Here is a 26,247-nt window from a genome sequence, read left to right as displayed (position 1 = left end):
AACATACAAAGCATAAACAGACAAAGGCTTCAGAGCTGGCTTTTCATTTCGTTTCATGTTTTCTTAAACCTGTGCAGGGAAGGAACGTGGTGAACCTACAAGGGGCCAAGTTTTTCTAGCCCTTTCTTAGCAAAAGGAAAATAGGTCAAAACGTCACCGAATCAGACAGAACCACACCACTGGTAGGAGAGAGCAATAGAACTTGAGAGGCAATTCAGCTCAAATTAGTGAACAAAAGGAAAAAGAGTCTTTAATTGTCCTTGGATACATGAGAGGTTTTGTTTTGTTTTTCAATGATGAAAATACTGTAATTTACATTTCTATTGTTCTTTCTGATGTAGAAGTAGTGGAAAATCATTTTCCCTCTTAGCCATATATGGCTAAGTCAAAACCTTGACTTTTGTTCCTCATGGATCATGGTATTAGCACTTGATAGAAAACTAGATTATTTTACTGACAACAGTTTTGAAGCTACAGCTAAGTCACATTATGAAGCATTGATTGCCGAGGGTCTCCGTCCCTGAGTCCCCAGCCTCTCCCTGCCCTCCCCACTCTTAGGCACTCTCGCCCCAGGATGGCCAGAAGCCTGTAACTCAGGTCCTCACAGGAGCCTGTGGAACCTGGGGGAGTGTCTGGATGCTCAGCCTGTCTGATTCGTGGACCTTTACACGTTGGTTCCGGGACCTGGTGCTTCTGCACTTGACCTTGCTTTCCTCCAGGCGCCCATGAGTCAGTGAGGGCCCCCTGGGGAGCATCCTGAGCACCCGGGGGCAGCTGTGGCCTCACAGGGCGGCTGCCTTAGGAGCCTTCTTCAGCTCGGGGCCTGCCCCTGGCGGGTGCCCACCCAGGCTTTGGCTTTGCCAGTGAAACAGCATAGACTGCTGGGAACTAGAAAAAACTCGTTCCTTTTGCTTTTGTAAATTAAATGTTATTCTAGGTTATATTCTTGGGTAGGTGGAAATAGAGTGGTGGTTACACAGCATTGTGAATACTAATGCCACTTCATGCATGAAATGGTTAAAATGGTAGGTTTTATGTTGTATATATTTTACCACAATTTTTTTAAGAAGCTGACCTGGAGTTGGGATGAATGGGCTTGAATCGCAGCTTGAGAGGAGTCAACACCAAGTAAAGTGTTGATGTCCTGGGTGGGACAGAGCAGGAGAGATGGGGGAGCCAGGCCGCTGTGACACCACACTCTCCCGTCCCAGGAGGATAACCACGAGTGCAGGAAGGGCTTGTCTGTGCGTCTGTTCCGAGCTTGTCACAGCTTTGTCAGCACCGCAGCACAAGGGCCACGTCTGTAAACAGCATGGATAGTGGCCCTCTGAGCAGCTCCACTGTCTCTGACTTCAGGGTCGGAAGTGCTAAACAAAGTGGAGACATCAGTAGAATACATGTCAGAAACTAGACCCAGCTGCCGCTCTATTAGAACAGTGTGTTCGGGGAGCCGGAAGGAGAGGGCAGGACGCAGCAGAGTAGGACAGGGCCCCAGAGGTGGCGGTGGCCTGCCAGCTGAGCTGAGGCACGCGAGGGAGTGGGCCCGGAGGAGACGAGGCCCCGCCCGGCTGCGAGGCCCGGGGCATGGCGGTGGCCCCTTGGAGTGCCCATGGCCACACCAGGTTGAGCCAGCGTCCCGTCCTTAACCCGCCTCCCTTCTGCACATTCCCTCTGGCTGCAGAGCAGGGAGTGTCTGGCATGAAGGCATTGCTCATGGAATTGAGGTCCCCAAAGCCAGTGGTGCCACCCTGGTATGGCGAAGATGGCGTGCTGCCCTGGGGGCTGCACAGGCGGCCTCTGACATGGAGGTGACAGACATGTGTTGATGTGTTTTCTCCTCAGAAACAGACTGAATTAGAACCAATTACTGTGAAGGACGGGCCAGTCTGGGATGCCGCCTGCCATGTGGAAGGGCCCCACCGACTCTCTGCTGCCACAGGCCGTTCCCATGCCTGGCCGCTGGGCGCGCACAAGAGCTTCTGGAAGCCTCCCAGACAGCCCAGAGCCCCCGTCACCTTCCGCCTGCCACCACCGAGCAAGCAGGGAGAGCAAGTTCTCGTCAGTTCTTCCTCCCACAATGTAGGACCTTTCCTTTGACTTCCAGTGGATAACGTAGTTCAGATTTCATATTCATAGACACAGAGTCAAAGTTTTAACCTATAAATCCGCCTATACACATTTAATAAAACATCATATTATAAACACTTTTATTACATAGAAACTTTGGTTAGCAAAGCAGTACATTGTCTTTTACATCATCTCTGAAAATGCCCTGTGTCTGTTCTCTGGAGATGGCTGGGGCCACAGGTCCCCTCACTGTCCAGGGTCAGGCAGGCGCTGTGGGCACCCTCAGATTCCGCCTGGAGCCCCTGGGCCCCCTTTGTGTTCCTCAAGGCAGTACCTTTGGAGAGACTCCCTCTGCGTTCAGCGGTGACCAGCACAGCTTCCTCTGGGCTGGCCTTGCCTGATGGGATCATCAGTGCAGAGCCCACTGTGTCCCGCATTTAAAAATGGACTGGTTGTGTGATTTGTGTGGGGTGCTCCCCACTCTCTTAAGTGGTTGCAGTAATTCTGCTTTTTCACGGAAGTTTGAATCATGGACCATAACTTTGTCAGTTTCAACTACAGAAACGTTTGTTGTCAAGCCTAATGTACTGACCTAGGTGCCCGCTTTAAAAAAAAAAATCTTTTTTTAGATGTTTAGAGTGAGAGGAAAGTTGAAAACAGAAACGGGTGGGGTGAAAGTCAGTGCACAGCCACAGTGTGGGGTGTTCCAAGCCCATCCCCCTCTCTTCAGAGCCACCTGTGTTTTAGGAAGGAAGACCCACCTTGCCTGGAAGCGAGAGCGAGAACCGATGGGATTCAGGACTTCTTAAAGTGATCAGAGCTGGGGTGGCCTCGACACAAAGACCTAGCAGGACCCCCAGGTGCTCCCGGCACCCTCTCCAAGGGCCTGGCTGGCGTGCTGGTCACTTGCCCAGGGGTGCTGGCCATCACTGGACAGGTGCTCGTGAGGATTTCTAATTTGAAAGTTCAGTATTTATTTCCGCAAAGTTGGAAACAAGATCTCTGTCTGCTTTAGCTTAACCCTCATATCCATTGTTTTAATTGAGAAAAATCACAGGAAAAGGTGCCTTTGCAACATTGGGAAACTTGCTTACAAAGTTGTACTAAATGGTAAATCTCTGTTTCCCCAAGACTGGCTGCTCTGAGAGCAGCCGGGGACGAGCGGGGCGGGCAGAAGCATCGCCTGCAGCTCCGCTCACCTCCAGGAAACCACCTGCGTCCCAGAGCATCAAGGCCTCAGGCTGGGCTCGCAGCACTAGGAGACCCCTGAGGGAGGCGTGGGCTTTGGGCAGGAAGCTGGTGGTGGGTCAGGCGCCATCCTTCTCCCGACCCCACCAGGGAACTGGACTGGACAGGGCCTTCACTGGCTGCCTGCGAGGACGAAGATGCTCGCAGCACCCTCTGCTTCCAGGAGAGGGCTCGCTTGGAAGCCAGAAGCCCTCAAACCATCCTTGTCCTTCAGAAGTGTCTCCTGCCCTCTCTGTCCCAATAGGAAACTCCTCTTAACGTGTTTCAAACAGGTGACTTGTGAGTTGTGCAGCCTGTTTTTGTATCCTTTCCATTTTGGGCATAAAGCTATTAACCCCAAAGGCCTCTCTGTGGAATTGCCAAGAATGGCGAGTTACTGTCTTCCTTCAGAGAACAGACACGTGGAATTTTTCCTTTAGCGTTTATGTACATTCAGATTAATTTATATGTACACATATACAGTGCAGAGATCCATTTGGTACTTTGCTCCGGAAATAGGCATCTGACGTGTGTACTCTTGAGGAACTTAGTGGCTGGCATGTGGATTTCGGGGAAAGTAGCCTGTGTTGGAGGGAATGCCGGTACATGGGGTGCCCTGGGCGGCCCGGCACGAAGCCACCTGCAGGTATTGGGGAGACACCCTCCCAGCATCACCCCCAGGGCCCTGCACGTACTGGCCAATGGGGCATGTCTTTAGAGAGGGTTTCCTTGGTTATTTGTATTCGCATTTCACTTATAACCCAAACAGCAAGACAGAAAAAAAAAATGGTGGACAAGTTCATGTAGGTCATAGACAGCGATCCACCCTCAGCACCAGCTCGTCTTTAAAAGCTGGAAAAGGCGGCCTGTTTTCCTCACAGAGGTTGGTCCTCACCACCAGCCAGGTAAGGAGCCCAGCGAGGGGCCAGACCCTCCTCCCCACTGGGCTCTCGGACGGGAGTGAATGAGTGGGTGTGGGCCTCACGCTTGAAAAGAATAAGATGATCAAAGGTGATGGTGGGAGAGATGGCTGGGTCATTGAGCAGGTGCCTGAAGGGACGTTGCAGCAGGTTCCCTGGGCTTTGATGTGGGCACAAAACCATGAACACGGCTAACCGGGCACAGAGAAAAACCCACACAGGCCCGGAAATCAGGACTGCACCAGCAGTGCCGTGGGCCCATAGGACGGTAGCAGCCACCCCGTGGCCCCGTCACAAGGCAGATCGCTGACAGGTTAGATTCTGTGATGTCGCCTACGGTGGAATGCAGCTGTGGGCTGCAGAGTTGAGAGGGGTGGGGTGGAGTTAGCCTGTCCTGAAGAAAAAGCCCATTTCGTAAGGTGACTAATCTCTCTCTGCCCCCTGCATGCACCTGGACCCATTGGAGACAGTACCATATCTCGGTGTTTCTCGTTGCCGACGACTTATCCATGTGTGGTTTAGTGTTTTTTACAGGGGATTGTAGATCCAGTTTTAATAGGTGAAACCAGGTCACCGTTTTAATACAGGAATTCTGGATTTATGATACATATACTTTGCATATTTCGATTACTTGTTTTATTTCTTGATTCTTGAGGAGGTTTTTGATTTGGGAGGAGGTCCTCATTTCTGGGAGTTGCAGGTTCCTGAAATAGAATTCCTGAGTAGGATGGCTGCTGGCCGCCGGTTGGGGCTTTGGCAGCACACTGTGACTTAGGGATCCCTGCTTGGCCGAGTGACTGGCAGCTGTTCAGGTGGACCAAAGCGCCTTGACCTGAGGCCCCCACACCCCGCTCTCCAGAAGCAGAAGCTGGGAGCTGGGCAGTGTCGGCTGGTGCCTTGTAGGCTCCCTCGTGTGCTGATGGCCTCGTCCCAGCTGGCCGTGGGAGGCCGGCCGCCAGGAGGTTTCAGTGTGCTCTCTAGGCTGAGAAGTGGCTCTTGGGGGTTTTCTCCTGCTCAGTCAGTGATCCAGGGACAGGCCCTATGTCACCCCCTTCTGGCCTCTGACTCGGGGACACCTGCCAGGCAGCTTGCCGTGCAGGGTGCTTGCGTTTCTAGCCACATTCACGCCCACCACTCCCTGCTTGTGCGGCCCTGTTTTGAACCCTATTACCTCTTACCTCCCTGTTCTCTTCTCGGACCAAAATTTGGGGATTGGAGCAGCTTTGTCAGATCAGACGCCACAGCCCAAGTGGATAAAGGATTTGGCAGAAGAGAACCAGCCAAGAAGAAAATCTTAAAACCAAACCTATAGTTTGGGTTTTTCTTTAGTTTCTCCCCCACCCCCTTTTTCCTTGCTCGGAGTTTACCTGGGGCAGGTTACCTGTTTGACTCGCCTTTTCTATGAAGCTTACATTTTCACGTGTCCCATTGATTTGCAAGGCTCAGTTGTACGCTGACGGAGAAAAAGCCTCTAGACATGTAAAGGTCCACACAGCCAGCTCTTCAGGTCACAGCCAAGCCGCCTGCCTGGGTCAGGAGGACAACGGGCTCAGCTCTCCTCACTCCAGACAGGGGTCCCCCTGCAGTCTCCTTCGCTGCCTTTCCCTAAGCACAGGCCCACCCAGCCTTCCTGCCCAGACCTGGGGGGCATCTCTGTGTGGCTTGGGGAGCACCTGCCCACAGAAAAGCTCCAATACCTGAGAAGGGGGGTATGGAGCCCAAGCCTGTCCTGCACAGTCCCCTCCCCAAGTGAGGCTTCAATCTGGGTACCCACCATGCTGTTTTCTGTGGCCCATTTTATAGAATGGGTTTTGATTTTGGCCGAGTAGATGGAAGTGGCCATCATGGGTGCCGCCTGGCCCACTGCCCAGTCCAACTCTACGTCCAAACGGAGCTGACAGGCCTCGGCTTGAATTCATTTCTGCTGGAACCTGTCTGTTCCCAGTGTCCAGTCACAGTGGGAAGGGGTCGGGGGATGAACCCCAGTTCCCCTGCAGTTGGCCCGGCGTCTGTAAGTAGCTGTGAGGACCACAGACCGAGCATTTGGCCCCAGAGAGTCTGCTTTTTGGTTCTTCAGTCCTGAGCTCACTGTCAAGACTGGCTGTTCTGTGACCTGCCTGCAAAGCTGGCCATTCCTTTGAATGGGGCTCGCCCTTCACCAGACTGGGGACATGACAGCCTGGACCTAACAGGAGCCAGGTGTTCTTGCTCTAAAACCTGGAGCAGGGGCGGAGACCCCACGTCGGGGATGGACGAGGCAGGCCCTGGTTACCATACGGCCATGGACGGGCTGTCTTGATTTTTAAAGACTCAGATCTTTTGGTTTGCAGGACTGCAAGGATTCGCGAAGAACATAGTTACTGCCTTGTTATCACCAGCCCCCCCCCCGGCCCCCCGGGCTTTTGCAGGGGCAAGCAGTGAGCATGGCTGTCAGGTGGGGGCTGCGGTCGTGTCCGCTTAGTGTCCTGCTGTCCTGTCGGGGTGGGTGGCCAGCCAGGGGTCCTGAGAGGAGTGCGAGTGTTCACCTGAAACTTGCCGTCAGTGCCTCTTCCTCCGGAACGGCCCTGTGGGGAGCATGTGCGCACACAGGAGCACCTGAGTGTGGGAGTGAATAGCTTTCCTTGGCTAATGCTTCCTAACTTCTGTTCCCTTCCATGATAAATGGAGGATTTAAAAGTACTCAGTGTGACTGGAGCTGAAGGTGTAATGTCTAGGATGATAAAGGCTGTTCAGAGCCACCGAATATATAAAGCTCCAAGTGCTTGGTCTTCCTGAGTCAAACCCCAGCGTAGACACACTGTTAGGGTACGAACCTACCCGTGTGCTGCCTGTTCGTCATGTCATCTGTGTTTAAAGGGATGGTCACTCGTCCCTGGCTCCTGCCCATACAGCTGTCTCATTTGTGCAGTTTGCTTGAAATGTGGGCGGGTCCGCAGGTTGAGCTGACGGAGGGCGAGGGGACCGCCAGCACCGCCCCCAAGGCCCAGCAGAGACCCTGCATGGTAATGGGGCCTCAGTGAACCGGGGCCAGCGCCAGGGGAGGAGAAGCGGTCACTTCTGGGCGGAGGAGTTCCCACCAGGCTTCTGAGAGCCGCTTTGTTGCGCTGTGTCAGGAGGGCCAGACTGTGCCATAATTGTTATCGAAAGGGGAAAACATGCCAGCCGCCCCTCTGCCCTGCCGGCCATTGTTCATTGACAGTTGACTGAGCAGTCTTTGTGGGAGTCGGGAGGTTGCCAGAAGCTGTGGATTCCTTCCTGCCGCTCCTGATTCCTGGTTTTCGACCGCCCGACCGCCTGTGTCTGTTGTCTCCATGCAAACCCTTTGTTCCCGAGGGCCACATTGCTGAGAAGCGATGCGGGAAGGACTGTGGAGCAGTTTGCTTTTGGTGTGCTTCCTGTCTCCCAGAGATGGCTGAAGAAACGATCATCTTGGTGCTAAGAGGCAACTGCCCTGTTTCTGTCTGTCCAGAGGCAAATCAAAACTTGACCGAACTGTGGAATAGGGTCCCCCCTCCCGCGGTGGCCAAATGTGAGAGACCAAACCAAGAGGCGTGCTGTGCCTGTCATTTAGGCCTGGGTGGACCAGGGATGCTTTACCCTGCGTGAATGTTTTCAGCAGAGATGGGACTTGCCTCTGGATGATGGCTGTGCCGAGCTGGGAAGAGGGGACTGCCCTCTCAGCTGTCTCCAGGCATCACGAGGTCCCCTGTGGGGATGCTGCTATTTCTACGATGCAAATTGCACATTTCCTAGATTTTGTATCTGTGGATTTGGATAAGGGAGGGGAACAGGGACAAACTGCTTGTACAATTTGAAATGGGCCGAAATGGTACTTCAGATCTTTTTGATTGTTCCTAAATAAAAGCGTAAATACACTTCACATCTGCTGACTTTATTTTGTGTGTGTGTGTGGGGGGGGGGTCAAAACCAAAAGAAGCTATAAAAACAGATTTATTCTGTGGGCAAGACCGACCTGAAACGTGGATGGATGAGGTCCGTTTTCCTCAGCCCACTTCAGAAAAGTTCCACCTTGCCCACGTCCTCTACTGCCCGGTCCACTCGAATGGCTTCTATGTGACAGAACTGCGAGGTTTCAGAAATTACACTAAATGCAAACTGAGTCAGCCCCGGAGTCATCAGGTATCTGGTGAGAAGACACTGGCCAGTCTTTTCCTTTCCTTTTCCTGTGAGAAAGGTATTCATGAGCAGAGCTTGTCCTTTGCTGTGGGGGGAGTGGGGAGTGGGGGGAGTAGGGGTCGGGGGAGAGGGGATATGCCTAAGGACCCAAGAAGAGGAAGCGGCTTTGTGCTGAGTCTAAAAAGCAAATCGTTGGGAGCTGGACGACAGGTGTGGAGCCTGAAGCCAATCAGCTGACGCCCCAGGTGGGTGCAGACCCAGGCAGTGGCTCCCTTAAGACAGCTGTGGACGGGGTTGGTGGTAGCCACCAGCAAGGGGTCGCTGTGTGGGCAGGGAACAGATGGACACCTGGGCACCAGTGCCCTAAGGGTTGTCAGAGGAGGACCCAGTGCGGAGGGTGGACCTGAAATGCGGAGGAAGCATCATCTTATTTTGTTCCATGAGCTAGTTTGGTGGGATAACCTGTTACGACTTACAGTTGTTTTTACCTCAACAGAACTGACATGGTGAGACATGATGCCTCAAGTTGAAAGACAAGTTTCTAGCCCCAGGCCCAGCCTTCAGGATATGTCTCATCAGGAGGGGAGACCATGTCCTCTCTGCTGGTGGCCGCAGGTCCTCATCCGTGAGTGTCCTCCACTGAGGTCAGAAACTGCTCCCGCCTTCTCTCCACGCGGCGGCCTTCACAGCGAGGGGCTCCTGAGTCCTGTGATCAGGCTGCAGCTGCTGACCGTGGAGGAGTGCTGTGCGTGCAAACGTCGCTGTGTGAGTCAAGACCGGCCACTTTGAACCCGCTCTCCTCGTCCCTGGTCTGCCAGCCAGCCAGATGCAGAGGGCCCTGCATGGGAGCCAGGCCACCTCCCCTGGTTCCAATGACTTCCTGTCCTGGCTCTGCTTTTGGCTCCATCTGCCCAAACTGCCCCCCAAGCACCACTGTTTTTCAGAAGCTTCCCAGGTGGTACGTGACCCAGTGGGTGGAGGGCAGCCAGCCCCAGCTGTCACAGAGTGCATGGTGCCAGGCGGGTAACCACACGCCGTGGGCTAAGACACGACCTTGCATCTCAAGTGAGGGCCTCCTGGGTGGGTCAGGATCGTCAGGGCTGGTGGAATTTAAAGTGTGTGTTTGACTGAGGGCTGTCATGTTTCCTAGTATGGAGGAAGGACCGTCGCAAAGAGCTGTCGGCGTGCCACAGGGACTGCTGTGCCTCCCCAGGACATGCTCTGCAAAGACACGTGTTCAGGAAAGAGGTATGCCACGATAGAAATTAAAGTCACGTCAGCAGGGATGTCACAGGATGTCCCCTGGCCACAAGAACCTAGAGTGGGAAAACGTGGATCAGGGGAGTCTAGGCTAATTCCCAGCCACCTTCTTGTCTGAGGGAGAGGCCCACCCTCATCTGAGCAGAACTGTGGAGCCCTGGGAGCCACAAGCAGGCACCTGAGCAGTGGCTGTTTGATACTGGCTGTTGTACCTAGTTCAGTGGGTAACAGGAAATATTTTAAATGATGACCCTAGTCCACCAAGTGCGTGGTGCTGAGGGGCCCAGTGACCCAGAATGAACTTGGGAAATGTGACCTTTGATTTCTCATGTAGGTGAGGGACGCTCTAAACCTACAACTCTAAGTCTGCCTTGGGCTTGTCTCAAACAGCCTCGGTCTGAAGCCACCAGCCATGCTTTGGTATGTGCATCATCGCACCAGGAGTGTTCTGTTACCGTCTTAGGATCCGGCCGATTACACTTACCTGCGTATCTTCAATGACATCTGATCTCAGGCTCCCTGGGATGGCTTTTTATGCCTGACCCCACCCACCCATCCATCAGGCAGTCACTCTGTATGGCATCACTTTTGATCCACACCAGCACGGACCACTATGAAAAAAGCCACAGGAAGGGAAGGGCCTTGTCCCCCATGTTCTGGGCAGAGATTTTGGTAGTAAGCTAAAGGCTCCCTCTGGGTTTTCTGAAAGGTTTCTGTGAAGTTGGGGAAGGGGCTCTGACTGCTTCCGCTCACCCCCGTAGCTGGGGCCATGGAAGCCTGGGTTTGCTCCCTGACAGGCCACACTCTCCAGCCACACCCTCAGGGGACAGGCTGGGGGACAGTGTGGCCTCACACCTCCTCATAGCCTGGAGGAGGGAAGATCTGCTTGGCCTGGCAAGTTACCAGAACTGCTCAGCTGCTTCTAGTGCAGAACCACCACCAGGCGACTGTCCTTAGGTAACAAGGCTCCACACAGCAGGCTTTCCTGAGCCCACAAAAGCACACACAAGTTAAAGGAACAGGGACACAAGGACCATTTATTTGGCGGTCAGATCTTCAGGGGGCAGCAGACCTAGCAAGTGGCCAGGCTGACCGTGAGCCTGGACCTGGGCGCTGGGTTTGCGTGTGCTGAATGCTGGCTGTGTTGTGTGCCCACGGCCTGTCCTCAGAGGCGGGGCTGCCTTGCCACCCTTCCCCTCTCTTTCCTGGACCTTTTTACCCTCTGGACAGAAACTGCCGTAAGCACAGCAGCTTCTTCCTTCAGCAGCTGGCTGCCTGTCCGTCCCCCCACCTACGCACAAAGCAGGCAACTCCTTAAGCCCTGCTCGATTGCCTCGGGAAAGCAAAGCGAGTCTTCTTTGCCTTAAAACCCCCATCTCACCAGAATAGGCTTTGCAATTTCTTCTCCCCCCACCCCATTCCTGATGGTGCCCTGAACCCCGAGACGAACCCCCCGCCCTCCTCTCAGTCACTGCTCCAAGGCTGCCCCTCCAAGGGGCAGGAGCGAGAGGAGGTGCTCAGTTCTAACACTAGTGAGAAGAAAAATACTGCTGCTGCTTTTTAAAAGTCCTTTTTAGAAGGAAAGCTTTTCTAATAAAATTTAAAATTTTTAATATTTAAATTATAAACCAAACGCTGGCGACCTTATATAGACATGTTTGCTATGGACAAATTAAGATTGTGAGGTCATACTTTCAGATACAACTTCAGAATTCGTTTAAATAAATCAATACACTGCCTCGGAAATTGTATGATTTCCTTCAGTTTACAATTCATGATATGGAAAGTTTAATATAATGTTAAATAATTTACCATCTACCCTAAAAGTAAGCTATAGAAAACTGAATCACTATTAGGACCGAGTAACAACAAGGCTTTTAACGGCTCAGTGGTTTTTCTTAAGAGTATATATAAATCTTGAAAAGGTAACACTGTTAGCTGAGCTGAAAATCCATAAAAATAACAGTTCCGCCACAGTGCACAGATGAATTCTTTCGTTTGCTTCCCGACCCCCTCACCAAGCAGCTTTCAGGTTAGAAATGGAAGACACAGAAAATCATACATCCTACATGAAATAATGAAGATAGTGAGAAACAGAGTGTGCAAAAAAGAAACTTTAAAATTCCATACTCCAACATTGTGTATGTCTAGTCATAGGAGTTTCGGATGGGTTAATACTTGGATCGCCTCAGACAGGGGCCTCTTGCAGTGCTGTCCGCAGTCTCAGATCCCAGGGCTCCACGGCAACAGGTGGAGTGGTCTCCGGTCCGAAAGAGGTGGGCGCGGAGCTGGTCGGCCGGGGCCTCTGACGTGTGCGCAGGAGTTTCCTGAATGCGCTGGGCCAAGTCCCCGGCTCAGCCTCGGCGACTCGTTCCTCCATTCCGGCCCTGATCACCCTGACGAAGGCCTCAGGGTCCGTTGCTGCCACATTTCGGTGGCACACCCTTGCTGGTGGCGCATGTCCACCCTGGTGAGCAGGTCCTCCGGGCTCACATCCAGGGCTCTCGCCGTGGGCAGTGGCGGGTGGCATAGCCCAGTGGTGCGGCGCACCCAGCTCAGGGCCCTTGTGCTTCCACAGCACTGAGGCGCTGCTGTGGCTCCGGGACTCGATGCCACCATCCCTGCTTCAGGCGGTGCCCTGGGGCTCAGTCTCCTCCGCTGGCCCCTCGCAGGGCGACCCTCCATGGCTTCCGATGCCCAATACTGCTATTTTAAACCTGACCCCCTGTATCGTTCAGGCTGGGCAGTGCGCCCTTGTGCTGTGTCCTCCGCTGGCAGGCCGTCCGCCACCGCTCTGGCTCCAGGGCCAAAGCGGGAGGGAGGGCGTCGGCCCGCCCACCTTGCCCAGCTGTGGTTTTAAAGCTGCAGGACAGTGTAAACTTGGTTCCCCGGGCCCAGCAAGGCCGCTCCTCCTCCTCCATTCTCAGGAATGTCAACGGCTCCTCAGAGCCTCCTGTGCTGCTGGCTCAGGCAGCCTCTCGCAGGGGGCTGCGGCCGTGGTCCTGGCCCCACTAGATGGAAGGACCCACCTCCAGGAGTCAGGTCAGGTGTGTGTGCTTAATGCGAGACACAGTACAGGTTTGCCTTCACCGTGCTGGGGCACGGAGCCCCACAGTATTACTCTCATTAATGGCTTGGTTTTTGTCTAGCAGTTACCGCTGGAATCCAGGCTCCAGGCTGCGAGACCCGGAAGGCTGCCGTGGCAAGCCGCTTCCAGAGAACCCAGTTCACGGCATTCCGAGAGGCGTGCAGCAGCTGCTGCTCCCACCGAGGCTGAGGCACAACTAGAGGCGGTTGTCTCCGTTGACCCGAGTCCTTCGTGGGGCCCTGGACAGAAGGGATGCGTGTCTTTACCCGCAAAAGACGGCTTGCAGCCCCGTGGGACAGCCCAGAGCCAGACAATTGTAACTCCTGGGCCACTCCTCCCCGTCTGCCCAGAACCCCTCCAAGCTGCACACTCGCCCCTCCTCTCCATCCCCTCACCTTCGCTCCCGACTGTCAAAATGGTCCGCGAGATGCTCCTGGGAGATGCGAAAATCCTCAAACGGCTGCTGGTAGCGGGCTTCAAAGGAGCCTTCCCGGGCCCGGCCATGGAACAGCTGGCCCGAGGCCTCGGAGCCCCGCTCACGCAGGGACACACCGCTGAAGGGACTGAGGTCGCCATTCTCCTGCTTCAACGAGGACAAGTGCATGAGGTCAGGGCCTCCCCACACCTCGTGAGGCTGCAGTAGTCCCCACCCTGCCCGCTGCCGTTACCTTGGTAAAGAAAATGTCTATCTTGACCAGCAGGGAGGCCAACTCCAAGTCCTCACTATAGTTGTTCTTCAAAGGCACTGCTCTGTACCCTAGAAGAGGAAAGCCTGGCCCTCAGCCCAGGCGGGAGCCGAGCGAGGGCCCCCATCATGGGGCACTGTCCCCGGGAAGGGTACTCACCTGTCTTGAGGCCTGTCACCGGGAAGGTAGCCTGAGCCAGGAAGTTCTGGTCACTAAACATGTCCTCTTCATAAACCACAAAGCGCAGGAAGGCGAATTCAGGGTTACTGATCTGGAAGTGGAAGGGCTTGGCCGGCCACACAGGGTTCAGGCCATTGTCCACTGCGAAAGCAAGGGCAAAAGGCCTCAGGCCACCGCGCGAGAAGGTGGGGGTCATGGGTGCAGAGGCCTTGAGTGCCTCTGGGAAGATGAGGACCGAGAGTGGGGAAGGCAGGCTCACCCACAAACTCCGTCTTCTGCTTGGTGCTGTCATACTCGGCTCCTGCCACCTCAATCTCCACAAAGGGACACACAATGCCTCGGCCATTCTTGGGCAGATGCCGGGCTCCCAGCACCTGTGAGGCAAGCCGAGGTGAGGGGCTGTCCCTCCTGCTCCCGCCAAGTCCCCACTATGCAGTGGAGGCTGTGCGCCCTCTGCTGGGCCCCAGGCACACTGCTTATGTCCCTAGGAGCAGCTGCTGCCAGCAAAAATTCTTTTGAAGACTCAGCTTTAGCCAAAATTTTCATGTGAGACTTTGTAATCCGCTTCACATTAAATCCATGTCGGTATTAACATGGAAGTCTTTTAAATTACTTGCCCCTAGGAAATGAAACAACAATCTCCTCTCTCGGAAGCAGACGCTCACCCCATGCTGTCCTCACTCCTCCTCCAAGACCCTGCTCGGGCCCCACACCCCCTGAACCCCAGAGCACCAGGCCGATGTCCCAGCTTCTCGCCACAGAGCACAGGGGTGCTCGAGGGGCTGGGGCAGTTCCTCTCGCTCTAGCCCCGTTCTCCTAAGTGCTGTCGAGCTGGTCCTGGTGGACGAGCCCCTGGCCCACCACTGGCATTAGCTTCCTGCCTGTGTGCTGTGTGCTCCTCCCAAGCGGTGGCCACCTGCGGCCTGGCCTCACTGGGCAGCCTGAGTCCTCAGTGCTGAGTATCAGCCATGTGTAGCCCATCTGCCTGTGCCACTCAGAGCCCAGCCCACAGAGGAGGCTCCGAGCTGCCTTTCCGCCTCCGCGGACAGCTGTCTTCCTCCAGCTCAAGGACAGTCCACGGCCCCTTCCCCATCCAGTCTTATAAACCGCACTCGCTCCTTGACTCCCAAACTGAGCCCCAGGGGCCCCCCTTCCCACCCTGCAGCCCACCTCAATGCAGATGGCGCATGGCTCCAGCCCACGGAGGCTGCTCTTGTCAAAGGGGTCAAAGGCCTCGTCCCGCATGGTGCTGGGCTGCAGCACGTAGCCGCAGTGCCCACCGGTCATGAAGAGGGCCTGGTTCATCTGCATAGGCTTATCTGCAAGAGCCAGGGGACAGGCCTCCAGCCCCATGCCCAGGGCTGCCCCGCCCCACAGGGCACCGTCCCACAGGGCACCGCCTCACCTGGGGTCTGGAAGTTGAGGGCGACCAGCTGACTGCCACAGATCCACATGGGCAAGGGGTCATAATTGGAGGAGTCCAGCCGCTGGCCCTTGGGGTAGATGCGCGAGAGCTGCAGCCGGTTGTACTGGAGGAACTTCTTGCCTTTGGCCTTGTTCACGTATTTCTCAGCCTTGGTCTCCGGGAAGGACGACATGTCACGGTAGCAGGCACGTTCTGTGCCAATCTCTGGGCCAAACAGAGAGAGCACTTACAGAGCGCTCCTACCCAGGCAGTGCAGGGGGCCGGCTCCCCAACCCCCACATTCAGGGACACACACTTCCCTTGCACCCGCCGTGGGGGGCCCCCCGCGCACACGCCCCCCGCGCCGGGCCTTGGTCCTTACTCTCTTCATCAAAGGGAACAGGCCGGCAGTAGACGACAAGCTCCGAGAGCTCCAGGGCGATCTTCTTCCTCCGCTCCATCATCTTCCCCTCCGTGAGCTGGTGACACACACACAGGTCCCGCAGCCCCAGGCTGGAGCCCCACCCAGGAGAAGGCCGCTCCTGCTGGCCTTGGGCAGCCCCCTTCCCCTGACCTTCCAGACCCCACGGGACAGGAACAGAGCCCTGTACCCTCGGCCTCACCCAGACCCTTCCTCTTCTCTGCCCAAGGACAAACTCGCCCTCCAAGACTCTCAGAGGCTGGGGCGCTTACCACCCCCCAATGCCCAGTGACCGCTCAGGGACCTGGTGTTGGCTGCACTACTGAGTGACGGGTTTGTGACCACTCAGTAGCCAGCCTCCCTCAGGCAAAAAGGCCACCTCCTGGTTTCCCTGTGACTTCACTGGGGCCTCGGGCCTCTGTACCCTAAAGACCACCCTTCCACCACCCTGGCCTACAAGCCTCACCGTCTCAGCTCCCGCGTGCCAATGCAACCATCTACTTGCCACGCCACGTCTCAGCAAGAGGTCCACTCAAAAGTACCCCCTCCTGTCCTCTTAGCCCCTTCCATCAGGGGCTCCTGGTACCCTCAGTCTTTCTTCCCTTTTCAGCCTCGACCCTGGCATCCATCCCTTCAACCACCTGGTCTGCCAGTACCTTGTCCTTCCTTCCAGGCCACAGCTCTGGTGAAACCCTCAGCACCTGTCCCTTCTCTGCTTGGCTCACAGGTGCCCACTCTCCAAACAGCTACCGGTCTGTTCTAGAGCCCCAATGACGGGGGGGAACTGCTACCAAGCAGAAGTCCCCTACCCTTGTGACTACGTCCCCCTCTTGGTCCCCAGGCTCAGGGGAAGGGGCCTCCCGGCTCCAGGAGGCTGGTGCTACCCCCAGCCTGGGTTCCATCTCCCACCTCCCACTGGCTCCTTCGGTTGCCGGCACTAACGCTTCCTCGAATCCCGGCCCTGCGTGCCCTCCTCTGTCCCCGACAGCCAGGTCCTACAGAGCTTGGACATGCCACTCCCCGATGCCCGCTGCCATCCAACCCCAGCCACGACACTGACATGGCTCTCGGTAGTATCACCAGGGCCATGTGCTGTTTCTAACATCCACCTACTCACTCACTGAGTCTGTGTCCCCTCTCCAGCCCTGCACACACCAGACCCCAGCTGCCCCCAGGCTCCGCTTCACCCCTCCTGAGCTTCTGGGCTCCCGCGCCTGCTTCCAGCCCGAGACTTCCCCTCTTCGCTCTGCTCTGTTATGTACCCAGCCGCACACTGAGCAGACCCACACATATCTCAACGCATCCCAAACATGCCACATCTCCGCCTACGTGTCTGTCTCTTCCGGGTCTCTGCCTGGAGGCGGGGGCTGGAGGCCTCGGCCACCGACAGGCTCACACACTGCCCCCCAGCACCCCTGAGGGCTCCAGCAGGTTCTCACCCTGGCGTCTGCAGTCTGGGCCACTTCACGGATCTTTTTCACCCAGTCCTGCAGCTCTTCCTGTGAGTCAGCGGCGACATCCAGGGACCACTGCGCCACCGACGCCATGCTGATGGAGAAGACGAAGAGCCGGTTGTTCTTGCCCTCGGGACGGATGGCTGGGGGGCGAGAGCGGGCGAGAGCTAGAACATACATCGCTAGTCCCTGGCACCAGCTGCACTAAGTTCTCCTCCCAACTCCGCCCCACACCCTGGAGGGAGCTGGCTGCTCTGCCAGGCCCATTTTACAGCTGAGGATGCTGCCACTCAGCAACAAGTCCCTGCCAGGAGGCACAGGCCAGGGCTCGAGCCTGGCACCCACATCCAAGCCTGTCACACACACCCTGTGCCCCAAGCCAGGGCTGTGGATGTCAGCTAGCCATCAGCATCCCCCACGATGCCTGACCCAGGTGAGCACGCAGGGTCAGAGCTGAAGGTGTCGGGGGGTGTCTGAGGATGGCGAGAGCTAGACTGAAGGCAGCCTCTGGGGTCCAGCCAGCGGCCTCCCCCTAGGAGCATGGAGAGCGCCACAAAGGAGAGCCTGACCCTAAGGAACAGTGGGCAAGAGAAAGGGATGGGGACTCACCAATCTGACAAGCTGGCACATCCAAGACCCCCCGCAGCAAGTCCCCCAGGGGGCTGTTTTCATCCAAGTGCTGTGGGAAACAAAGCCCACGGGCTCGTCAGCATGTCTCCTGTCCACACGCGTGTGAGGGACGGTCTGTGTGCAGGTATATCTTACAAGTGTGCACAGGACTACACAAACGTGGCACGTGTATGGTGGAGACCACAGACACCTGGGGTGTGACGATCACACGTGCTGGGTGGCTGTACACGCACAGGCACACCTGACAGTGATGGGTGTGTGTACACGAGAGAATCGGGATGGAAAGCCTGACCCGCCAACGTGGGTCTGCTCTCACCTCCCTCTCGGGCTCCAGGGCTGCAGGGCTGACCAGCTCTTCCACGTAGTTTGATGGGAACCACAGCTGCTTCTTCCCACCATAGTCTCCCCGCCACCTGTGGAAGTCACACTCACAGGGTGCTGACCCCAGCAACCACTCCAAACTCCCATGAGGAGGGTAGCCTTTGTCAGGGGCCCCCAAGCCAGGCCAAAGCAGTTTCTGCTGGTCCTCACATGGGACAGACGCTGCTCACACATCCAACACTGGGGACGCACAGGGCGCTGGGACTCACGGAGCCCCTGCTGGAGCCCCAGATGCCAGCCCACCCACCACAGCCCTCTGGCCTGAGAACCCGGCTCACCAGCCTCCATCCTGCTTCTCCACGTTCTGGATGATGGCGCTTTTGGTAAAAGTCAGCTCGTCATCTCTCTGGGCCTTGTAGTCAAAGAGGGCTTTGACAGCACACTGCAGAGAGAAGCCCCAGTGAGGGCCCAGTCCCTCCTGCCACGCCCCTGACCTGGGGCCTCACATGTGCGCACACGGGGCTTCCCACCAGGGCTCAGGTGACAGCGCCCCGTTCTAGTTACAGTCCTCGCCGCTGCCCTGCAGGAGGGGCCGGGACAGATGTGACTGGGGACAGAGCCAAGCCTCTACCAGGGAAGTGCCTCAGGGTCTGGGTGGAACCTTGCAAGCCGGGAAGGGGGTGCCTGCGGTGCCCTGATTGCCTCCCCTGGACCTGGCAGCCTGTAGGCATGGCTGGGACCCCATCATTCCTCATGTGGAAAGAGGAGAAGGAACTTTCTCTCAGATTCCTTGGCTGCTGAGGGTAAGGGGTGAGGAACAGAGCACAGCTCCTTACCCCCTACCAGCGGTTCTCAACCTGTGTGTCGCGACCCCTTTGGGGGTCGAACGACCCTTTCACAGGGATCGCCTAAGACCATCAGAAAACAAAAAGATACTTAATTACGATTCATAGCAGTAGTAAAATTACAGTTATAGAGTAGCAACGAAAATAATTTTATGGTTGGGGGTCACCACAACATGAGGAACTGTGTTAAGGGGTCGCAGCATTAGGAAGGTTGAGAACCGCTGCTTTAGACGAAGAGGCAAAAAGAGGAAACTCCTGTCTGACAGATCTCCATGAGGTGAGGGAGTGAGTGGCAAAGACACTTTTTTGGCAAGCGTGCCCCACCCCAGCCCGGCCCTGCTGCTGCCCAAGGAGGAAACGGGGTTACCCTGGGGAGCAGTCTGAAGGGTCAGTGCTGACCCCAGGGACGGGCTGAGCCAGGGGTCGGACCTGAGACAGCTGCGGTCACACACCAACCACATGCTTCTCACAACCTCAGGTCTCGGAAAACCACAAACACCACTTCTCCACAAAGACCACAGATGGGCCCCAAGCAGCTGCGGACCCTCCCCAGCTCCTGTGCCGAGGCTGCAGGCTGTACCTTGAAAGTCGGCATAGGGTTTGCCTCCACATAGAAGCCAGGGTTGCGTCCCTCATACAGGGCCCCGTAGTCAGGCTCCTGGAAACGGGACAGAAAGCGATGTGTTAATACCCCGAGATGAAAGCAGTGCTGGCTTCCATGTGTCCCCTTTCCCCAGTGCAGCTGGCCAGCAAGTTTGCCCCCATCACTGGCACCCGGTCCACCGCCGTCCCCCTACCTCAGCAGGATGGCTATAGGCAACTGGCTTCGCCCCTTCCTCTCTCCATGGTTTTGGCCTTGAGGGCCACCCCATGATTCTACAATCTCCCAGGTCCTAAAGGCCCACACTGGCCCTGTGATCTCTGCAGCACAGCCCCCGCAGAAACCCCTACTCAGTGCTCGTGTTCAGTGGCTCCCTCGTGCACCGCTGAGCCCATCCCCCAGGCCCTAGCGGATGACAGTCCTCCCTGGCCACCATGTCCACTGATGACAAGCGTCTCAAATGGATCTCCCATCCCAGACTCCTCCCTTCCGTCCAAAGCCACGATCCTGGCCCAGAGCTCTCCGCACTAGCTGCGCCATCAGTCCTGCCTTCTTCTCACTGGTCTCGCCCCTGTAGCTCTGCCCTCTACAGCCCCACTTCTGCAGCCTCTCCTGCCCCGGGGACAGTCCAGGCCACGCCCGCTGGGTGAGCCTCTCCCTGTGTGGGCTCCAGGACCACCTCACCCCACCTTGGCTCACGGGTGACCTCTTCACCTGCCAACTCAAGCCTGTCCTTACAGACACGACTCAGATGTCACGCCCTCTAGGCCGCCTCCTGGCACCCACACCACAGCTCCCAGGGGCTGAGTGGCCCTCCCAGCAGCTCCTACAACAGCCAGTTCTCTCTGTCCCATCCACCTGGATTATCCCATGGCCAGCAGACCCTGGGCCTGCCCGGCAGCTGGCCCCGGAGTGTGTGGAGGGTGACACCGGCGTCCCCGCCCCAGCCCCCCCCAGCGGCCCTCACAGCTGTGCCGATCTTCTCCAGCGCCTCCTCGTTGATGGGGTAGCGCAGCTTCATCTTGCGGTACAGCGGATGCTTCTCGTAGTAGCTGATGAGGTCGACGAGGCTGTCAAACTCTGAGTTGCCCAGCATCACCGTCTGGCCCTCCTGCTGGACGCGGCAATGCTTGATCTTGCCCTCAGCCCTTGACAAAGAGCAGTCACACAGGTCAGGGCAGCCCAGACCCGCGTGCAGCCCAGCGCCACCACCAGCACCCCAGGGCCACACTCCTCACCGGAAGGAAATGGCGTAGGAGTTGGGCTCGTTGCGTTTCCGCACCAGGAAGGCCCCATCGCGGGGGACACGCATCAGCATGTGCTCGGCCTGCGCCCTGGTCAGGCTGGCGTGGTACCACCTGAGGACCGGCAGAGTCAGTCCCCGCCATCGCCACCGGGCCCCGTCCCTGTCCCCACTCCGGCTCCAGCCCCGGTCTCACTCTTTGCTCTCGTGGGCATTGGTCTGCGGGACGGGCTCCGAGAGGCGCATCTCAAATTCGTTGCAGCGCAGGGGCACCTGCTGGTAGTGTGTGATGAGGTCATAGAGTGAGTCAAAGACGAGGTTGTCTGTCAAGAAGAACTTGGGGGTCCCGGCATCTTGCCGGGAGTGGATCCGGCAGTGCTGGACTTTCCCGTTCCGCCTGGGGGAAGAGGGCGAGGCAGTGAGAAGCAGGCCTGGGTCCTGAACACCACGCTCCACCCAAGCAAGGCACCAAGTCTCCAAGAGGGAGGCGGACCTCCTCAGGAGCCCAGGTGCAGGGCTGCCCTGCAGGAGGGGCCACACCGACCAAAGCGCTGTGTGTGAGTACGCACGTGAGCATACAAGTCATAAAACGACGTTTCACCTGAAGGCCTAGAACAAAAGGCAAACCGGGCCACAGCTACCTCTGGGGGCGCCGTATGCACACGCACAGGCACTGGGAGTGGATTACCAGAAAGAGAGGGTGTAGTCGCCCACGAAGGTCTCGCTTTCGCGCACCAGGAAGGAGCCGTCGGGGGCCCCCGTCTCGATGCAGTACTCGGTGAGCAGGCGCTCGGCAATGTGCCGCCCGTCCCGTCCTGCCCCGAGCTTCCCGTGGAACCACTTCTCGTTGGAGTGCAGCTCTGTGCTGCCACTGGCCTGAGAGGGGCGATGACGGCAGAAACACTCAGTGACAGAGCCCAGCCCGGCTCCCAGCCCTGGGCCAGGGGCCCCCTCACCTCTTTGGGCTCTTCCTCGTCCTCGTTGCCCTGGTCACTGCTGGTCTCCTCGGAGTAGTAGATCTTGCTGCTGGTCAGAACGAAGTAGTGGGGGTACCACTCCTAGAAGACCAAAGCGGGGCCTGTCAAAGAGCTCTCCCACCCACCACTCTGCCCCCTGCCCAGTCCGGCCCGGCCCTCACATGGTTCACGGGATCCTCTAGGTAGAGGATGCCATTCTTGATAGAGTTGCTGATGTCGTTCTCAGAGTACATCACGGACGCAGGCACCTCCTCATAGGCACTGCCCTCAGCCAGCTTCTTGTGCTGTGGGGGGAAGGCCAGACATGGCAGTGCCAGCCGCAGTCCCAGAGTCCCAGCGCTGGGAAGTGGGGCCCAGCTCACCGCCCACCTTGATAAGGATTTTCTTCTTGAGCTGGTTGGGGGACGGGAGACCGTCGGCAACGATGTCCACGGGCTTGGTGAGGAGTGTGTCTCCCAGCACCTTCTTGAAGTACTGGGCCATGTTCCTCTGCTGGGCAATGCTGCAGTGGTCCTCGATGGACAGGATGACCGGGTACCTGCAGGGCAGGGGACAGTGTGGAGGCACAGACCCTATGGTTCTGTGGGGTCAAGACCCCATCCAAACAGCCCCTCAGAGTGAGGTATCAGGATACCAGAGCCTGGGGTCCTGTCTACAGGGGAGCTGTCCCACAGAGGGGGTGGGCCCTGGCCACCGGAAGGGGCTCCTGTGGGGACAGCAGAGACAAAGGAGCGGCACTGCTGCCGATGGGAGACCTGGAGTTGGTCCCATCTCCGAGGCTGCCCCAGCAGTGCAAGACAGACATCCCACATCAGAGAGGTCAGGAAAGAGAAGCAGCCTCTCAATTCAGCTACTGGGGGGCCCCTGGTGATCCCTTCAGTGAGGCGGGAGACTAGTGAGCCCAGGTGAGGGGTGAGGAGTTGTACAGTGGGACCCAGGACACAGACAATTCTCTGGGCTGTGAAGGGAAAGGGGTGGGCAGGGCCATGGACTACAGAGGTCAGAGAGGGTCACAGAAGTATTTTTTTGAGGACGGGAAGATCGTGACTGTATTCTACAAGGTAAAGAGAAGGACCCATAAAGAGGGGGGGCCAAGGATGCAGGAAAGAGAGTAACTTGAGAAGCAATGGCTCAAGCAAGCAGGAGGGGAGGATGGACAAAGACGAAACAGGTGGAACGGGGACAGGGCATGTGAAGGGACCTTCTGCCTTCTGTCATAGGAGCTGGCGCCAAGCCAACCCTGGGCCCTCCACCCCACCCCCACTCACTCTGAGGCCACAAAAGCATGCTCCTTGATGGTGTGCAGGACATCTGAGAACTTGATCTTGGTGGTAAGGGTGTGTCCATGGTAAATGACCGGCATCCCGTCCGGGCCATCCCAGCAGTCCACTGGGGAACACACGCACGGTCAGGCAGGACGGCCAGCCTCCCACTGCCCCTCCCCCAGCCCGGCCCCAACGCACACTCAATGCAGCGACAGCCCATGCGCAGGCAGCGAGCATAGGCTTCCAGGGAGGACTCGCTGGAGAACTGGTCCCCGGTCAGGTACCTGGACGGGGAAGGAAGGCGGGGTGGTCAGCCGGCCCCCACACCCCCACGGTCGGGGTGGGCGTGGCCAAGGGAGCAGCTCACGTGTTGTGTGAGGAGGAGATCCAGTAGTGGGAGAGCGGATTGTTCATGGTGTCCGGGCACACCGTGTCCAGCTGCGACTTCCACACACTGTTCTCTTTGGAGAACAGGAAGGTGACAAACTGCCCAGAAACGGATGCAGAAGGAAAGGGAACGTGAGCCCCCTGCCCCGGCATGGGGGTGGTGGGGAGGAGAGGGCAGGGGGCTCCGGCTCACCTGGGTGGGCGAGGTAAACTATGGGGGGACAGGGTGGCGTCCTTAAGGCAAATCTGGGAACCAGGTGGGGCTCTGGTCAGAAAGGGTGAAAGGCAGGGCTCACCTCATCCAAGAAGAAGTATGGCTCCTCGATTTCTCGCAAGGGGTCTCGGAGGAAGCTGAGCATGAATTCCTGCACCTGGAGCCGGTCAACAGCCCACAGCTCCTGAAGCGGGTGGCAGAGTGGAGGCAGGTGAGAGGCTCCAGTCAGTGACGGGCCAGCCCCCCTCAGCCAGGCACCCTGGCCCAGTCCCAGCTCAGCCATACCCCCTGGTACTCGAGGAGAAACTGCTGGAACATAGGAAGAGACACTCGGCAGAGCTCTGGCCGCTCCCCCGGCCTGCAGGAGAGAAGGGAAGTGCCTGGCGGCCAGCTGGCTAGCATGGTCCACAGACAATGAGGGGCCCCTTAGCAGGCAGAGCCCAGCTTCCGGCCAGCACAGCTGCCCAGAGCGCTCCAGCACGGCTCCCCGCCTCCCTCTGCCTCCCACCTGCACAGGGCATCACCCCATGGGGAACCCCACCTCCCCACTTCAAAGCAAACCTCAGGGCAGTGGTTTCCAAGAAGGGGAGATCCATCTGCAGGAGACAGAACCTGGTCAGGGCGAGAGCCCCTGAGGTCACATGGGAAAGGGACTCTCAGGAAGAAAGGCGGGGCAACGGATGGGGGCAGGCCTCAAGAGCAGAAGAGCTGGAGAAAGAGCACCCCAAAGCCCCCAAGCAGGGCAGCAGGGCTGAGGCAAGCAGGGCTGGGGCGGGAGAGCGGGGGCAAGGGCCGTGGGAGGATGGGCGGCTCATGCACCGTCTTCTGGGCGCTGTACATGAGGTTGCGGTACAGCTGAGCAAACTGCCCATAGGTGATGTCACTGCTGCGCTGCTCCAGGTCCTGCAAGGCACACGGCAGGACGCTGGTCAGGCCCAGCAGCCGGGGCTCCTGGCCTCGCCTGCCCCGCCCACAGACAGCCCAGGAGGCCCTTACTGTTAGCCGCTCTCGGAGGAAACGCATGTTGGGGACCCGGTAGTTGACCTGGGACAGCATGTTCTTCAGGTCCTTGGCTGATATACTGAGGAGACAGGGACATTCCCAGTAGCCTCACACAACCTCTCCTGACCTCTAACCCACAGGCTAAGTCCACCCGGGGCTGGACAGGTAAACAAGACTACTCTGGGATCTGAGGGCAAGGCTGGCTAACAGCCCTGGGGTAACCAGGAGCAGCCCCTTCTTTTCTCTGGGCCTCAGTTTCCTCATCTGAGCAAAGAAAAACCCATGATTCTGGCAAGGAAGGAGTGATCAGGCTTAATAAATAGGGTCAGACGTGGCGGAGGGGAGCCCATCTCAGGCCCTCCCTGCACCAGCACTCAGCACTCAGCACTGCTCAGGCCCACAGCCCTGGCCCCTCAGCCCTCCTCTGTGGCGACTGGCCCATCTGCTGTTCCTGCAGGGCTCACTCACAAGCTCTCTGTGGGGGCAGCTCTGCAGAGATTGTACCCACTGCCCCTGGGATGCCGGGAGTTCAGACCTCAGCATGGGCCCTGGGGGCTGAGGGGGAAGGCCACTCTCAGCCAAATACCACTCCTGGAGTCTGACAAGGAAGCGTCGTCCCCTGCCCTTCGGGGGTGCCCTGCCCAGGATGTGGGGCTAGGGGACACTGCTGGGCCTAGCAACAGGATGGAAAAAACGGAGGGAAAGGCTTTCTCCCGTGGAAGGTGGTGCCAAGGAAGGGAGGGTAGGAGCCTACCCACGCCCCCACCCCCCAACAGCCTGTACCCAGCATCCAAGCAGCCCAGAATCAGCCGCTGGCCCACTCCCCCTTTCTCGCTGCACCCACCCACAGGTGATCTCCAGCTTCATGGCCTTTTGTATCATCTGAAAGCTCCCAGGTAACATCTCCACCCCAGCTTCTCCCCTAAACTCGACCTACCCACCCGCCTACTCAATGTATGTCTCCACCTGGACCTCTAAGGGCATCATAAAACTTAACATATTCCAAATGAACCCCCAAATGTACAGTCAACGGCAGCTCCACCTTTCGATGCTCAAGCCAAAAAGTGGTCATCCTGGACTCCTCTCCTTCGCTCACACCCCAAAATCAATCTGTTGGAAATTCTACTGGGCTCTGTCTTTGAAATATAGTATAGCCAAAGTCCGACACTTCCTACCCCCGCCACCCTGAGCCAAGCCTCCTCATCGCCCACCTGGAGTGCTGAAGTTACTTCTTAACTGAGCCCTCTGGGTCTGCTCAGCCCCACTCTCCACCAGCGCCAGTGATCCCGTGTCACTGCAGTCAGGTCATGTCACACCTCTCTTCCAGGCCCTCTATCCCTCTCACAGCAACAGTCAAAGGTCCTTACCATGACCTAGTCTTTGTCCTTTCTCTCTCTTTGGCCCCCTGGTTATCACACTATGTCTTCCAATCCGTGAGTTTCAAAGGCACCCCCGCCACACACACTAAAAAACACCCTGCCCCTCTTTCTAGGACACACTGAGCCAGTTCTGTGCTTCCTGTCTCTGCCTATAGTGGCAGTGCACACCGCTGTCCCTGGCCTCTCTTGCCAGCTTGCACCATGGCCACCAGAGGGCTTTCTGTGGGAAGCTACTTGTGCCAGAACCATCTGCCCTCCCCCCAGCCACCCGAGGCAGGTCTCCTGGGTCCTCCGGTCCCAGGCAGCTGCTGAGGCATGGCTACTGCTGTGGGTGCCCCAGCTCGCCCTGCTCAGCACCTACCGGTCCTCGCGATTCCGATCCACAGAGTAGAACTGTTTCCGCAGCCACCTGGGGGGACAGAAGCCTGCAGTGAGGGCCACTTCTCCAGCCAGAGCCAGGCCCTGAAAGGAGATTGGCAGGCAGAGTCTGGGCACACAGAGGCTTGGCTCCCTGCCCCTGTTCCCTGTGCCCCCAATC

At 57.4% G+C, this 26,247-nt stretch overlaps 2 protein-coding genes across 12 annotated transcripts in view; one reads left to right on the top strand and one right to left on the bottom strand.

Annotated features, from left to right (window-relative positions):
• The window catches only part of ZHX3 (zinc fingers and homeoboxes 3), a 139,608-nt gene extending 131,514 nt beyond the window's left edge, over positions 1-8,094 (top strand). For 8 of the 10 annotated variants that reach the window (XM_019636941.1, XM_019636940.1, XM_019636935.1 and 5 more), the window contains one exon: positions 1,843-2,204. In XM_019636941.1, the coding sequence (XP_019492486.1) occupies positions 1,843-1,853 (11 nt within the window). In that variant the 3' untranslated portion in view covers positions 1,854-2,204. Of the gene's footprint in view, positions 1-1,842 lie in introns of all 10 variants that reach the window. The other 2 variants (XM_019636934.1, XM_019636943.1) reach the window with 2 other exon arrangements.
• Positions 8,095-11,710: 3,616 nt separating this feature from the next.
• The window catches only part of PLCG1 (phospholipase C gamma 1), a 35,569-nt gene continuing 21,032 nt past the window's right edge, over positions 11,711-26,247 (bottom strand). The window contains exons 5-33 of one of the 2 annotated variants that reach the window (XM_019636930.1): positions 26,071-26,118; positions 24,325-24,409; positions 24,148-24,231; positions 23,890-23,924; positions 23,614-23,686; positions 23,411-23,512; positions 23,095-23,213; positions 22,926-23,011; positions 22,731-22,851; positions 21,832-22,000; positions 21,624-21,746; positions 21,442-21,543; positions 21,174-21,361; positions 20,682-20,882; positions 20,481-20,600; positions 20,210-20,390; positions 19,222-19,299; positions 18,135-18,238; positions 17,792-17,888; positions 17,455-17,524; positions 16,831-16,988; positions 15,353-15,449; positions 14,971-15,195; positions 14,736-14,884; positions 13,825-13,939; positions 13,545-13,706; positions 13,368-13,456; positions 13,095-13,282; positions 11,711-12,938 (exon numbers count right to left, since the gene is read on the bottom strand). In XM_019636930.1, coding sequence (XP_019492475.1) covers positions 12,896-12,938; positions 13,095-13,282; positions 13,368-13,456; positions 13,545-13,706; positions 13,825-13,939; positions 14,736-14,884; positions 14,971-15,195; positions 15,353-15,449; positions 16,831-16,988; positions 17,455-17,524; positions 17,792-17,888; positions 18,135-18,238; positions 19,222-19,299; positions 20,210-20,390; positions 20,481-20,600; positions 20,682-20,882; positions 21,174-21,361; positions 21,442-21,543; positions 21,624-21,746; positions 21,832-22,000; positions 22,731-22,851; positions 22,926-23,011; positions 23,095-23,213; positions 23,411-23,512; positions 23,614-23,686; positions 23,890-23,924; positions 24,148-24,231; positions 24,325-24,409; positions 26,071-26,118 — 3,412 coding nt within the window. In that variant the 3' untranslated portion in view covers positions 11,711-12,895. The remainder of the gene's footprint in view (positions 12,939-13,094; positions 13,283-13,367; positions 13,457-13,544; positions 13,707-13,824; positions 13,940-14,735; positions 14,885-14,970; positions 15,196-15,352; positions 15,450-16,830; positions 16,989-17,454; positions 17,525-17,791; positions 17,889-18,134; positions 18,239-19,221; positions 19,300-20,209; positions 20,391-20,480; positions 20,601-20,681; positions 20,883-21,173; positions 21,362-21,441; positions 21,544-21,623; positions 21,747-21,831; positions 22,001-22,730; positions 22,852-22,925; positions 23,012-23,094; positions 23,214-23,410; positions 23,513-23,613; positions 23,687-23,889; positions 23,925-24,147; positions 24,232-24,324; positions 24,410-26,070; positions 26,119-26,247) is intronic. The other variant, XM_019636931.1, reaches the window with a different exon arrangement.

The sequence above is a fragment of the Hipposideros armiger genome, unplaced genomic scaffold (genome assembly GCF_001890085.2).
Source record: "Hipposideros armiger isolate ML-2016 unplaced genomic scaffold, ASM189008v1 scaffold_31, whole genome shotgun sequence".
NCBI classification, from domain to species: Eukaryota; Metazoa; Chordata; class Mammalia; order Chiroptera; family Hipposideridae; genus Hipposideros; species Hipposideros armiger.
The sequence above is the reverse complement of the archived record's forward strand: the minus strand, read 5'-3'. Positions and strand labels throughout refer to the sequence as shown.